This window comes from Plasmodium chabaudi (genome assembly GCF_900002335.3).
Source record: "Plasmodium chabaudi chabaudi strain AS genome assembly, chromosome: 10".
NCBI classification, from domain to species: Eukaryota; Apicomplexa; class Aconoidasida; order Haemosporida; family Plasmodiidae; genus Plasmodium; species Plasmodium chabaudi.
In genome coordinates this window covers 222,959-237,074 of record NC_030110.2, presented here as the reverse complement: position 1 = coordinate 237,074, position 14,116 = coordinate 222,959, and the positions used below count along the sequence as shown (strand labels likewise).

The 14,116-nt window shown below is 23.1% G+C and overlaps 5 protein-coding genes across 5 annotated transcripts; 1 reads left to right on the top strand and 4 right to left on the bottom strand.

Moving 5' to 3' along the window:
• Positions 1–34: 34 nt before the first annotated feature.
• Positions 35–4,044, bottom strand: PCHAS_1005200 (conserved Plasmodium protein, unknown function; the record flags this gene model as incomplete). The annotated part of the gene is made up of 13 exons (XM_016798261.1): positions 35–90; positions 192–312; positions 436–474; positions 604–684; positions 761–1,039; positions 1,191–2,138; positions 2,259–2,345; positions 2,549–2,773; positions 2,880–3,152; positions 3,248–3,345; positions 3,462–3,576; positions 3,699–3,874; positions 3,981–4,044. The coding sequence occupies 13 exons, from the start codon at positions 4,042–4,044 to the stop codon at positions 35–37; spliced, it is 2,562 nt and encodes an 853-aa protein (XP_016655494.1).
• Positions 4,045–4,700: 656 nt separating this feature from the next.
• PCHAS_1005100 (conserved protein, unknown function) lies at positions 4,701–5,108 on the bottom strand (the record flags this gene model as incomplete). Its single annotated transcript, XM_016798260.1, has 1 exon — positions 4,701–5,108. One exon carries the CDS (start codon positions 5,106–5,108, stop codon positions 4,701–4,703), a length of 408 nt encoding a protein of 135 aa, XP_016655493.1.
• A 1,952-nt stretch (positions 5,109–7,060) lies between these two features.
• On the top strand, positions 7,061–9,509 carry PCHAS_1005000 (NYN domain-containing protein, putative; the record flags this gene model as incomplete). Its single annotated transcript, XM_016798258.1, has 2 exons — positions 7,061–9,131; positions 9,319–9,509. 2 exons carry the CDS (start codon positions 7,061–7,063, stop codon positions 9,507–9,509), a joined length of 2,262 nt encoding a protein of 753 aa, XP_016655492.1.
• A 389-nt stretch (positions 9,510–9,898) lies between these two features.
• Positions 9,899–11,641, bottom strand: PCHAS_1004900 (cytosolic glyoxalase II, putative; the record flags this gene model as incomplete). The annotated part of the gene is made up of 7 exons (XM_016798257.1): positions 9,899–10,118; positions 10,247–10,511; positions 10,650–10,763; positions 10,880–10,955; positions 11,087–11,132; positions 11,232–11,296; positions 11,636–11,641. 7 exons carry the CDS (start codon positions 11,639–11,641, stop codon positions 9,899–9,901), a joined length of 792 nt encoding a protein of 263 aa, XP_016655491.1.
• A 1,316-nt stretch (positions 11,642–12,957) lies between these two features.
• On the bottom strand, positions 12,958–13,515 carry PCHAS_1004800 (gametocyte-specific protein, putative; the record flags this gene model as incomplete). The annotated part of the gene is made up of 1 exon (XM_738671.2): positions 12,958–13,515. One exon carries the CDS (start codon positions 13,513–13,515, stop codon positions 12,958–12,960), a length of 558 nt encoding a protein of 185 aa, XP_743764.2.
• Positions 13,516–14,116: the final 601 nt, after the last annotated feature.

The window sequence follows — 14,116 nt, the reverse complement described above, 5'->3', positions numbered from 1 at the left end:
ACTTTATATTTTTTTTTGTCAAATTATTTTTACTTTAAAAAATTATTACGGAATGGCATGAAATGCATTTTCTATTTTTTAAAATGGTTCCTGAAATGATATGCATATGCATGGATATGTGTGGATATATGCGTGTGCAATTAAATTAATCTGGTGTTATTAAACTTGTTTAAAGGGTTTAATTATGTTACCTATCATATTTTTAGTTTCACAGACTGAGCATGATATATAAAAATTATTTACATTTTTTTCTGAGTTCAATTTTGATACTTGCTTTTCCAGGGCCACAATTAAGTCATGTAGGCTATTCATCTTTTTTAATGGAATAATAAATATGCAATGAAAAAATATAGTATTTATTTCCATATATAAATGTAGAAAATGTTGAAAAATATTGAAACAGATTGAAAATGTTGTCTTCGTTTATTTTATTACCTGCTCCTCGTACTTCTTATGAATGTTAGCTTCTTCTTCCTGTACTCATATGAAAATGCATACATAGGTTATGTGGTATATATTGATATAAACAGTAAGAATTTAGACATGAAAATAAATGGATATGCTTTGGGTATATTATGAAATATGTTGAAAAGAAAAACTTACCTTATAGGCTTCTATTTGTTGGTTTAATTTTTGTATTTCATCTTCTCTTGTGATGAAATTATTTTGCAGATTTTCCAAGTCCTGTAAATATGGATATGTATAAGATAGTTGTATTTTTTTACATAAGTTGAAAAAAATAGTATTTGTGGAAACATACCTTAATATTTTGTTTGATCTCCAAATTTAAATTATTTATTTTTACACAAGAACAAACATAAGCTTCGATAAGTTGCTTTTCCTTAATAGTTATTCCTTTATTTTCAGAATCATTAAAAGTTATATAATCTAAAATTTTATCTACATTATTTTCAATAGAAAGGTTATATCCTTCTTCATGTTGTGACTCTCGTTTAGATGATAAAGATTCTGATAAAACTTCATTATTTAGTTTCAACTCTTTATTTTCCATTAATGTATTTTTAAACTCATTTAAGGCCTGAAAAGGGGTAGAAATTGAACCATCGCAAAAGTAAATGTGCCAAGAAAATTGAGATAACAATATTACATTTTTTCATATACATAAATATGTATGTGTATGGCATGTCTATGAACATGTTTTGGTTGTTATGTGCCCTTTTTTAGCTAACCTGCTGATTGTTTTTTTTCAATTTTCTAATGATTTTTTCCTTTTTTGAAAGAACTGAATTTAGTTCCCTATTATTTTGTTTGAATAATTTTTCATTTTTATAAGATTTTTCCAATAAGTTATATGGAATACCCTCCATTTTATTGAATTGGCTGTTAATGTTTTCTAAATATGAACTTTGGTTTTTAGCTGAGATAAAATTATTAAATCGAGTATATGATAATAGAGAAGTAACATATACTTTAATTTCATTAATATTAAAATTCTCAATATAATTAATAAGTAAATTCGTTAGGTCTAATATAACAGTAATAGATTTTGGATTGTCTATAGGAAAAACATTTGATCCTTTAACCTCACAAATACGAAATGAAATATATGTTTTTATATATTTAAAAGAATAACATAAATTTTCTAATATTAATTTAAAATTTTTTAATAAAAATAAATTAAGTTTGAGATTTTTTTCAACATTATTTTTTAATTTATCACATTTTGACAACACCTTTTTTTCTCTATTCTGTAATATCAAATTAAAATTGGAATCTTCAAATTTGGACATGCCATAATCATAATTTTTGTTTTTATTACATCCATCTGAATTGCTATCATTACTCAAATTATTTGAATCAACATCATCATATGTTGCTTTAATATTGTATATCGCTTGATCAAGGTTTTTTTTTTTTTTTGAAAAAATAGACCGATTTTCAAAATATTCTACAATTATATTGTCATTATTATATGGGTAAAAAAAAGCAATAAAATAAAATAGATTTATTATTTTTATAATTAAATTTTTTATATTTCTCAATTCCCGAGTAACATTTCTTAGAAAAAATTTTTTATTAAACATGGATGTTGGAAATAGATATTCTTCAATGCATAAATAGATATTTGTATTTAAAATTAATTTTTTTATTTTTTCTGTGATTTTATTAAGAAGATCCTGAAAAAGAAATATAATAAGTTGTAAAAGTTTTTTGTATTTTCTACATATGCTCATTATAATATGCATCACCTTTTGAATAAACAAAAATGCATAAACATTGTATAATTAAAGTATCACCTTGATATATTCTCTATCTTCAGTTTGCTCCCAGTTTATTTTCAAACTTTTTAACAATGATGATATTTCCTCGAGGTATATAATTTCCTTAGAAAGGTAAGTGCAAAATATATGCAAATATATTATATGATTGAAGTAGCTATTTATGAAAGCAGATATTAGTAATTGGTACGATCTCAAAAAAACACAAGACTAGTATTTTTATTGAAAAATGAAAAATTAATGTCATCATGCACATTATAATTATTCATTTATTTGTCTATCAATTTGGCATCCGTTTTATTTTTTACCTTGCTCGAAATATTCTTAAGACTTTCAATTTTAGAATAATCACCTTTAAATTTGTTTTGCGACTCTTCCATATGCTCACCATTTTCGAACTTGCTATATATCGAGCTAAGTTGTGTTTCTTGAAATATAAACAGGTCTTTGCAAATGTTTAAGTATTCAATAAATCTTTGTATTATATTTGAAATAAAATATTGAAAATGCTTTATATGCTCCGTAATTTTGTTCTACATAAATGAAAAAAGAAAAGCGAACAGATGGGAGATAGACATTTTGAAAATGATAAGAATATTTAATTAAATGTATAATTGTGAAATAATATATTTTCATTACTTGTATATAATAGTCACAATGATTATACTTATGAAAAAAGGGAATTGAGTTATGGTTAATCTTATATTTTGGATAACATTTATTTTTTAAAAGTTTACAAACTTTTTCTATTTTAATTATTTGATTATTTTTTATATCAATCGTTTCATCAAATTGAATTTTATTTTCTTTTGTCTGCTTTATTATTTCTTCGTTTTCCTTTTCAATTTTAGCTATATTTTTAGCATAATATTTAATTGTTTCATTTAAGTTTTCGATTATTTTATCCTTTTCCTAAAGGGTATGAATAAAATAGAAGGCATATTCAAAATGGTGTGCACAAACAAATATGCATATTTGCATATATAAATTTATATTTTTTTTCTAACTGTTATTTTTTCCTGGTGGGTGTTTCTAAATGTGGTTAGGTCTCTTTCTATTTTTTCATTATATGATTGAAGGTCTTCGATTTTTTTGTATAAATTTTCTAATAAAAAACGAAAAAGAATAAGCTTTATATGCATACTTGATGTCTACAATTGCTAAGGGGGCATTAATTATATGAAGACATAATGAAATGATATTATGTGGATATATGCAAACCGTTTTCCTTGATCTTAATTTCGAGTTCTTCGAAAGCTGCAGATTCATGGACGCTTTCCTTTGAGCCCGTTGATAGTAATTTTAAATTTCTCCATGTTGAATTATTATTCTTTTTCTATAGGTCAACAATACAAAATAATAATGATAAATTTTTTTTTTTTCTGAATATTTTTTAGTATTATTATAGAAAATAATAAAAATATTATTAAAAAAGTAGGATATGTATTTTCTCTTTACCTGTTCCTCTAGCAAATTAGACAGAGTTGTTACTTTATTGGATAGGTCATTATTGCTGTTTAATAAATTATTATTTTTATTGCCTATCAAATTTAACTTATTATATTGTTCTTGGTTTTTTTTTTCTAATTGCTCAATGTCTTTTTTGTATTCCACTATAGCCTTTTTTAGTATGTCTAAGGAATGTATTAAATAATAAAATTTATGTAAAATGGTAATTTAAAGAGTAGCGAAAAAAAGATTAATAAATCTGAAATAATAATAGCATAGTTTCTGTATTACCATTTTGGTCCTTTAACTCTTTATATTTTTCTTTAATCAATTTGTATTTATCCTCTATATTCATTTTAAAAAATAGTAGTTTAAAAAGAGGGGATTGGAAAGTTTTTAATTATAAACACGCAAGGTGATAAGAGTGTGCAACAAAGTTGTATATACCATATTTATTTAAATATATAAAATTATAGCAATGCTTATGAAAGGAAAATACGAAAAAAGAAAAATCGAACTTGTTAAAATTGTAGCAAATACAAAAATATATTAATACGCATGTATGCATATATCCATTTGACTATTAATTTTAACACAAATATATTTAAAAAAATATAAATATAATAATGATAAAAATATAAAAAATTAGTAAAGCAAAAATAGCATTGGATATATGAGTAAGGATACTACATATATAAAAATATATTTTACTTGTGTGTAAATTTCACTGTTTATTTTTTTTATTTTACAAAAAATAAAATGTTATAACTATTTTATATTAAAATTATATAAACATTATATACTTGTTAAACTCGCCATATATAATAATATTAAAAAAGGTGTACTTGCACATTATATTATAATTTGTGGAAAGAAAATATATTGAAGTTAATAATATATTTTCCGTTTAACAAATAAGCGAGTACATTACATTTTTATTACACCATTTTATATGTTACTTAATTTTTCGCTAGGTTATTATATTTTTAATTATTTCCCATTTTACAAACATTATTTTTGTACCCTCATATAATAAGTTTCCCAATTTGTTTTTTTCGACGCATTTTTATAAGCAAGTCTCTTAATAGGAATATATTCCACATTTTTGTACCTCATGACATAATTTCTATTTTCATAATAAAAATTTTTTGCTGAATCTGGATATGGTTTTAAGGTATAGTTGATATTAGGAGGATATGGGGATGAGTAAGTAAATGTATTGTTTGATGTCCTAATTAATTCATATTCATTTGATTTTGTTTTTTTATTTGGTAACTTTTTAAAGCTATTCCCATAATAATTCAACTTATATAAATCACTATATGGATCGTTTATTTTGCCGTTTATATTATTTATATTCTTTTTTCTTGAATAGTGGCGATAAGTTCTTTTAATGTTAAGAATAAAGTAGTTTTTCATGGTTTACACTAATTTTTAGTCCTAGCATGTATTGTATATATATACAGGCTAACAAGTTTTGGGGTTACTGCTTCCTTTCGTATGTTCTTTATCGTGTGTAAAATATTGTAGCTTTTATTGGAATTTAAAAAAGGATGTATAGCTTATTTTGGGTAGGAAAATATATATATGGGTTATCAAACTTTTAAATGATATATTATTCCTTTCCTATTAAATTTGTTCAATAACACCTAGGAATTTGATGTTTTACATGGTAAAAGAAGCTAATAATATTGAAATAAAATGTATATATAATAATTATATAATATACTTTTAATTTATTAATTATAAGTATACCATGTTCTTAGTATATTGAGAATATAATATTACATCATGAGCAACAACAAAAAAATAATATATATAACGGAATTAATTTTATTTTATTAACAGATTTCTTATTTTTAACAATAAATTTTGAACTTCCCAAAAGACTAAGGATTTAAAGATTTAAATTATACATATATGTGCATAAATTCGAAATGAAATGGAAACAAAAAAATTATTGAAGTATAATTTGGGCTTGTATTAAAAAAAATATTTCTATTTAAGATTTTCAAATATAAATATTAAAATAATAAATGTTTTTTTATTTTTATTTTTTTATTCAATGTTTTATTTTAATTTTTCTGGGTCCTTCTCGCATTTATATAACATATATCAATAACCGTGTAAAAAATTTCAATGTATTTCTGTTCAGCCTTTTTGAAAATATCACCAACTAAAAAATAGTATTATGAAATATATATATTGTTAATATGTATATTTGTTCTTTTTTAATGTGTATATGGGAATAAGCTTATAGGTGTGTATAATTAATATCCTTTTCGTAATATTAGTCTTTTAAAATAACGTCATAAAATAAAATATTTATATTTTCTATTTTCACTTTATTTCATATGGCACACACATATAGACATATTTATATCCCGCTTCATCATAATCGTTACAAATTTTATAAGAAAAAATAACAACTGTAGATTATTACTTTGGGGTAACAACTTTTTACATGTTGTACATTCAGAAGAAAAAAAAGTTTCATTATAAGAGGATAGTGAAATGTTTTCCAAAAATTATGTACAGACATGTAGAACATATATATGGTTTATTTAAATAAAAGAAATAATAATGGTAAAAAATTTTACATAACTAGTGTCCATAATTTGTATTTTTTAAATAATAAATTTATGATATAATTAAAATAAAAAGAGGAAACTACATCAACTTTTAGCATTTTTAATAAATACCATACTACCATAATTTTAAAGTATTTTTACTTTTCCATTTTTGTAATTAATATCTCTTAATAAGTCTTTTTTTTTTATTTTTTGGAGGTGAATATTTTTTATTTTATTATTATAACAATAGATAGAAACATTAAGCACATATTATTATCGAAAGATGAGAAAATATGTTATGAGGACACAAATAAAATAAAAAATAACCATAACTTATATTTTCAAAAAGTTGATATACATGAAATTGGTGATAAGAAAAAAAAAGTACACATATGTTGGGGTTACAAATGGGGCATTCTCGCTATAAGCAAATATTATTAATAATAATGTATTTGCATATATATATATATATATATTTTATGCAAAACCGTAGCGAAAAAAAACGATAAAAATATTTTCCTTAATGAAAGGATAATTTCCGATATATGTTCACCAAAATTATGGTGCTAGCTAAAAAAATAAAAATAAGCAAATAATAATAAAAAGAATTCCTAAAATAATATTTAAAAAAATAATGTTATAAAATAAATAGTGATAAAATTTATTACAAAGTTATTATTAAGAGATTAAATTGGAAAGAAAAGTAGAAGTACAAAAAAAAATCAAATAATATTGTTAAAGGGCATATATTATTTGAAAATAGCACAATGAACTTAAATATAATGAAAAAATTGTGAAATGAAAGAAAAATTTTCAAGAAACGAAAATGTAGAAGGGGATAATGAAGACCTTGGGAAAATAAATTATTTAGAACGCGACAATATATTGAAAAAATGTAGAAAAAAAAAAAAAAAAAAAAATAATAACAATAACAATGATGATAATAAAACGAGTAATAACAATAGCCACATTAATGATAGTGGAAATGACGAAATAAAGAAATGTGTCTTAAATGTGGGGGATGATAAAAGTGAACAAAAAGAAAATATATCAATGGATGAAGAAGACATAAAAAATTTAATATTTCCATTAGACATAAAGTTAATATATGGGCGTTTATCAAAAATAAAATCTAAAAAAATTGATAAAACGAAAGATGATTTTACAAGTGTACTTAGCCAAGCTTTACATAATGTAATAATATTATATTATGAATTATATTTTTATAATCATATAGACAATTTTAAAGTTGATGTTAATTTTTATGAAATATATAATGACATAGTATGCTTAGTAGATGATTTATTGGGGTTACATAGGGCTCATTTAGAAAAAAATGATTTAAGTGAAACTAGTGAAAAAAAGGATTGTAATTCAGGCAACCATCCAAATAATAAAAATAAAAATAAAGATATTGAAAAGGTAAAAGATGATGATTTATTAGACTATAAACTTGATGGCGATGAAAATGTTGTACATTTAAATTTTAAAAAAATGAAAATGAAATATTTATCTGTAGAAATAGATATAATATTTTTTTGTGAGTGGCATCATGATAATATATTAACATCTAAAGAGAACCCATCAAAATATTATAATAGCTACAATAAAATAATAATGAATAATATGAATAATTTAGAACTAAATGATTCAATTTATAATAACAACTTTGGTATTGACATTAGTGATGATATGAATAATGGGATAGGTAATTGTCTTCCTCAGGTGTGTGAAAAGGAAAATAATTTTACCTCACCAAATAAGTTTCTAAAAAAAAAAAAAAAAAGTAATAATCGTAAAACTATTGATAATAATGATGATAACAATGAAAAAAAAAGCCATACTCCTGATAACGTTGAAAGTAATAAGCCTAATATAAATAATTCGAAGAAGGAAATTAATTTAAAATCTAATGATAGTAAAAAAATAAATAAAATAGAAGATAAACAAGTGGAACCTATAAAAAATGATAAGTATTTAAAGGAAGATAGAAGGTTATGCTATAATTTGTTATGTAAAGAACAGCCATATAAGGCTTTCTTGTTAAAAGATACATTTGATTTTAGCAAATCAGATGAAGAAGATAATACAAAAGAAATAGCCAATGATTCATTAAAAAGGGAATGCACAAATATATTGGGGGTAGAAGAAAGAGTACATATAAATATGTTTACACCAGGAAAGGAAAATTCAGAAAAAAAAGGCTTACCTGCAAATAATGGCGGTATAATCAACGGAAGTGGTAATTACAATGGGAATTTCATCGAAGGTTATCCAGCTGGAAATAAGAAATTAACACATGTCCCTAAAGAAATATTAAACATAACCTCGTTGCTAAGTAATCCTATATTGTCATTACGTAATATAAAAAATTTTAATGATGTAAATTTTCCATATGGATATAAAAATAGCGAAAAGAAAAGCATATATGATTATTGTTATTCTTATTTAAACAAAATACATGATGGATATGATATAATTCCTATAGAAGGATATAAATTTCGATCGATAATAATTGATGGCGCAAATGTTTGTGCTAAAGTAATAAATAATAAAAATTCTCAATATTATTTTGACAATGGGGAAATAGAAATTATTTATGATTGCCACATATTATATGAAGCATATTTATTTTTTAAAAAAATTCATGTTGAAGATATTATAATTGTTTTAAATCCTGTTATGAAACAGGGTAATGAATATTATTTACGAACAAAAAAAGTTTTTAATTATACATATCTTGAAAAATTAATAAAACTAAATGTTATATTAATAAGCAATGAAAAATATTATCATAGTAATAAGGGGGAGGTAGTTAAAAGAAGAACTTATGATGATGTATTGATACTGGAATTAGCTTTACATAAAAGTACGTATAAAAAATTTCAAAAATATAGACAGGAAAAAATGTGGCATAGTTTTATTAATTGTACATAAATATAGATTCATATCATGCCTAATCCTTAAACAAAATTTGTTTTTGTGATGCTTATTGTCTTTTACATATCTATACATATTATATGTTCTTTTTCATGTATATATGAATTTTTTTTCAGAGGGATGTGTTATCTCTAATGATAACTATGCAGATATATGGATGAGGACATCAAACCGTAAAGAAATACAAGACATAATATCTTATTATGTTATTAAACATAGTTATGATAAAAATAGAGGGTTTTCATTAGATTTAACAAAAAAGCCGCTGAAATACATATTAAATTCATTATTTCAAAAAGTTGTTTAAGTTGATAGTGTACACATTTAAAATAGATGTGTTACTTTTTTTTATAAATATAATTAGATTAACCTAAATTTAATCGTACGTATGTAATCATATATACATGCACAGCATAGAATAAAAAACAAATTAATTTGTTACAACAAAATAAAATATATATTTTTTTGTATTTGCATAAACACAAATATAAATAAGATCAGTAATTTTGCTCATCTCTAATAGAAGATTATTAATTTCGTTCAGTCAAGATTGATGTACAATCTGAATATCTACAAATGTTTCGATATGTTTAAATTATTACAAAAAAAATGAAATATCACTATAATATGGAAGGCAGACAAATTTATTAGTATAGTTTAATTTAATGTATTATTTATGTTTTTTAATTTTTTTAATTAAAAATAATTTTTTAATTCTCTCAATTTATCCAATATTTTCACTTCATCTTGTGTATTATATTTTTCAATATAATGATTTGTTCGAAAAAACGGATTTATTAAATTTTCATCTTTAATTGTAGATGGAACTGAATGTTTCTTTTTTCTGAGTAATTCTTCTACTTCTTTCATTTTATTTATCATGTTTTCATTTTCTTTTTCAATACTAAGGGCAAATCTGCAAAAATTGTAAAAAGAATATGTATATACATTTTATAAAGCAAAAATGCATGTCATAAAAAAGTTATATTTATATATGATCATGCTACTTATTAGTTTCATTTTTTATGGGCATTTATGTGTTACTTCAAATTATTAAGAGTGTATTCGTGTCCGCAATATATTAAAGTTTCTGGTCTCAAGGATTTTGCTTTTTCTATATTTTTAAACATTTCTTTTGCTCCTCCTTCAAAAAATCGGCCACAACCAGCAATGAATAAGGTATCTCCAGTGAATAAAATCGGGGCACAAGTTAAATCTTCGTTTTTATTTTCATCTACTTTATAAGCATAATACATCATGTGCCCTTTTGTATGGCATGGCGCATGAATAGCTTTTATCCAAGTCTCTCCTAAAATGAATAAAATAAATAAGAATGCAAAGTTTTTATTATACTGTTCGTTAATCAAATAAAAGTATAGTATGTTTATCTATGAATATGTCAGTGCTACTATATCATATATTCACATTTTTATCTTTTGAGATATACCTAATCTAACAATTTGGCTGTCATATGCTTTTTCAGTTGCTCCTGGAGTTGTTTCGTATGCTGACCCAATAACTTTTATCTTTTTATGTAGTTCCCTTATTCGTATGTTTCCACCTTTAATGAGAAAAAAATAAAACAGATTATATATGATTATATGTTGGAACAAAAAAAATTCGAAAAATACAATATTTGTTTGCACATGATTTTGAAAATAATTTTCTTTAGCTAACCTGAGTGGTCATAGTGATGGTGAGTACAAAAAGCATACTCTAGGTCTACGTTTAATTTTTCTATTTTTTTTAAAATCTGAATTTTCCATAAGAAATGAGTATGTGTATTTTGCATGCATCGAAAGAACAAAGAGTATATATAGTAAAATATGAAAAGATGGATAGAAGCCAAAAATAATTCATACATAAATATCAAATAGCCATTACCTTGTCTGGTTCAACTGGGTCGACGCATGCAGCCTTTTTTGTTTTTCTATTATAATTTAAATAAATAAGTAAACAAATAAAATAAATCAAGGCAATACAATGTATGCATTTTCTTATCATGCCATTTATAAAAATATATTCTTACTCATCGATGATAACATAAGCAAAATTGTCTTCTAGTGATGGTACAACTAAAACTTGTGCACATGGCTAAATCCAAATAAAAAAAGTTAAAAAAGTTTTAAAGAAATATGTATAAATAATATAGTTTTGTATATTTATGTAATGTATTCTTTGAAAAAGGCTATAAAATACATGTCCCTCTTTTATCCCCCCATTATTATTATGCTATAAATGTGGACTTTATGAACATTCCGGATGTAGACTCATATATATACAGATACATATGGCGTTATCCTTTCATTGCTTGATTTGGTGATATGCTCATTTTTTATGTAGTACTACTTAAATGCAGTACTATTTGATGGGGCAATTAATGAATAGTAGATGGGGGCATTCATATATACATATATGCACGTATGGCTATACCTTCATTTTGTTGGGGGTATGTAGAATATGTGGGGAAGCAAAAATAGTGTTAATTTTATCAAGTTATATATTTATATGGAAATTATATATATAATATTCCTTAATCAATAATTCTGGGTATATATTAAAAGTAAAAATAATTATTGTTCGGTATATTTTATTTGGGTAAAATGAATATCATATATATACTTCGGTGAAAGAAAAATCAAGAATCTGATATGCTTACTTTTATTTATATTAAAGCTAATATATAATAATAATACAAAATTACATATGCTCATGAAAATGCATACAATAAATTTATAGAATTAATTGATGATAAGAAAATATATATTTTTAATATTTAAAAGATATATGAATAGAAATAATAAAAATCCAAAATATTATTAAATTTTTTTAATTATTCGTAAATAAACCTATGATATTAATGTACACCGGGATTTTCAAAAAAATTGGGAATACGAAACAAGAACATTTCTCTGTAAATTTAAACCAATTATTTGTTCTTTAATTTTGGAAAATACATTTCTATTTTTTTTCAAAAGTTATTACAAAAGGTGTATATTTTTTATTTATATATTTTTATTTTATAAAATTTATTTCACTTATAAAACTTTCTTTTTATATACATACATTATCATTATGGAGTCTCAAAAAATATGTAAATAAGAATATAAAATTATGGACATATGGGCAATTTATTCTAATATTAATATGTTTTTATTCATGATCATAAAAATATGTGAAAATTCAAAGTTTAATATAAGGTAGTTTTTATTTATTTTTTTAAAGAAAAAAAAGAGGAATACAATCACTATTGCTACAATCATTTTGTTTACAAAGGGATTAAAAAGAAATACTTATTTAATATTTTGCTTTATATAGTTTTATTTATTCTTTTGAATCGTGTAATACATTAAAATTTATGGTGTTAATTTTTGTCTTTGTTGCTACCCCGTTATTGAGCATGCCAATATTGAGTACACATATTTTCCTATTTTATCTTTTTTATTCTACTTTATCAAGTTATATTATAATGCCCATTTTATTTTATAATATTTTAAAAATCAAAAAGTATGCGTGGTTTTGTACATATAGGCATAAACATATTGGGCGTAATTGATCTCTATATATGTAACTGTTAGGAAAAAACACAGATTGTTCATTTATGGTATATAAATCATAATTTGTAATGTGGTATTACTATATATATATATCCAACAAAAAAATTGCCATTCCTTTCTTCAATATATTCATTGCTCTGTTATTTGAATCGTTTTAGGGTAGCATTAATGAAAATGGGTATAATGAAATTTCCTGGTTCATTCAGTTTTATTTGCCTCATTTAGGTTGTTTATTTTATTTGCCTCATTTAGGTTGTTTATTTTATTTTCCTTAGCTTTATTTATTTGATTTTCTTTAGTCTTATTAGTTTCCCTTTCTATAAATTCGTTTATGATATTTTGCTTAATAGCATCGCCTATATGATCGTTATAAGGAGAACAACAAATTTTCTTTTTAAACATATTTAATGCTGCTATACGTGTTATAAATCCTATTACTGCCGATAGGGTGAACACAATTATAACACTTAGTGTGGGATTTTTTGCAATAAATCTTTTAACTACACCTATTATATTTGTACTCTCAGGTAAACTTTTAGTTTTGTCTACTGCAGAAATAAAATTTGAAGTCTTTAGTTGTTTTCTCTTCGTTTTTTCATTTGAAAATTGATTATTTTCTGAGTTTATAGAATATCTTTTTTCTCCATGTTCATGATTTCTATCTAAATTTGATAATACCAATACATTATTATTTATTAAAAAAAAAACGAAAAAAAAACATACTAACCATGATGATACCAATACATTTGCCACCATTTTTCTTAAAAAGTAATTTTGTATAAAACTGTTTCACGAAATGAGTTAAATAAAAGCTATATCTATGTAATTAATATATGAGATGATATTGCATTAGGAAGGAGAACAAAAATTATATATTTTTTTAAAAAAGTATTCTTAAAAAATAAAAATGAGAATATGTGTAAATTTTTAGATCTTAAAATTGTAGTATATAATAAGAATAATTGACAACTAATAAAATGTAAAAACATAAAAAATTGAACAATTTAAGAAAAACGATGAAAAATTATACTAGCCATTTTGGTTGCATAAGACATATATTTTTAAATATTTTTAACAACAGTTTACAAAAATTGTGTATTATATATTTGCTTGTTTATTTTTTGAGGAAAGGAATTGTGTCGAGAATGCCTAATATAGCTCATATATTCATTGTGTGTTCCTAAATATTTTGAAGCATTCATAGAACAAAATAAATAAATAAGTGGGCATTTTATTTTACTATTATATAGAGATATATTTTTTGTAATATTTATTTCGTTACAATTTTACAACTTAATGAAATATATTATGTATAAATATCACAGAACCGACATATTTGATAGTGGACTAATTGAAG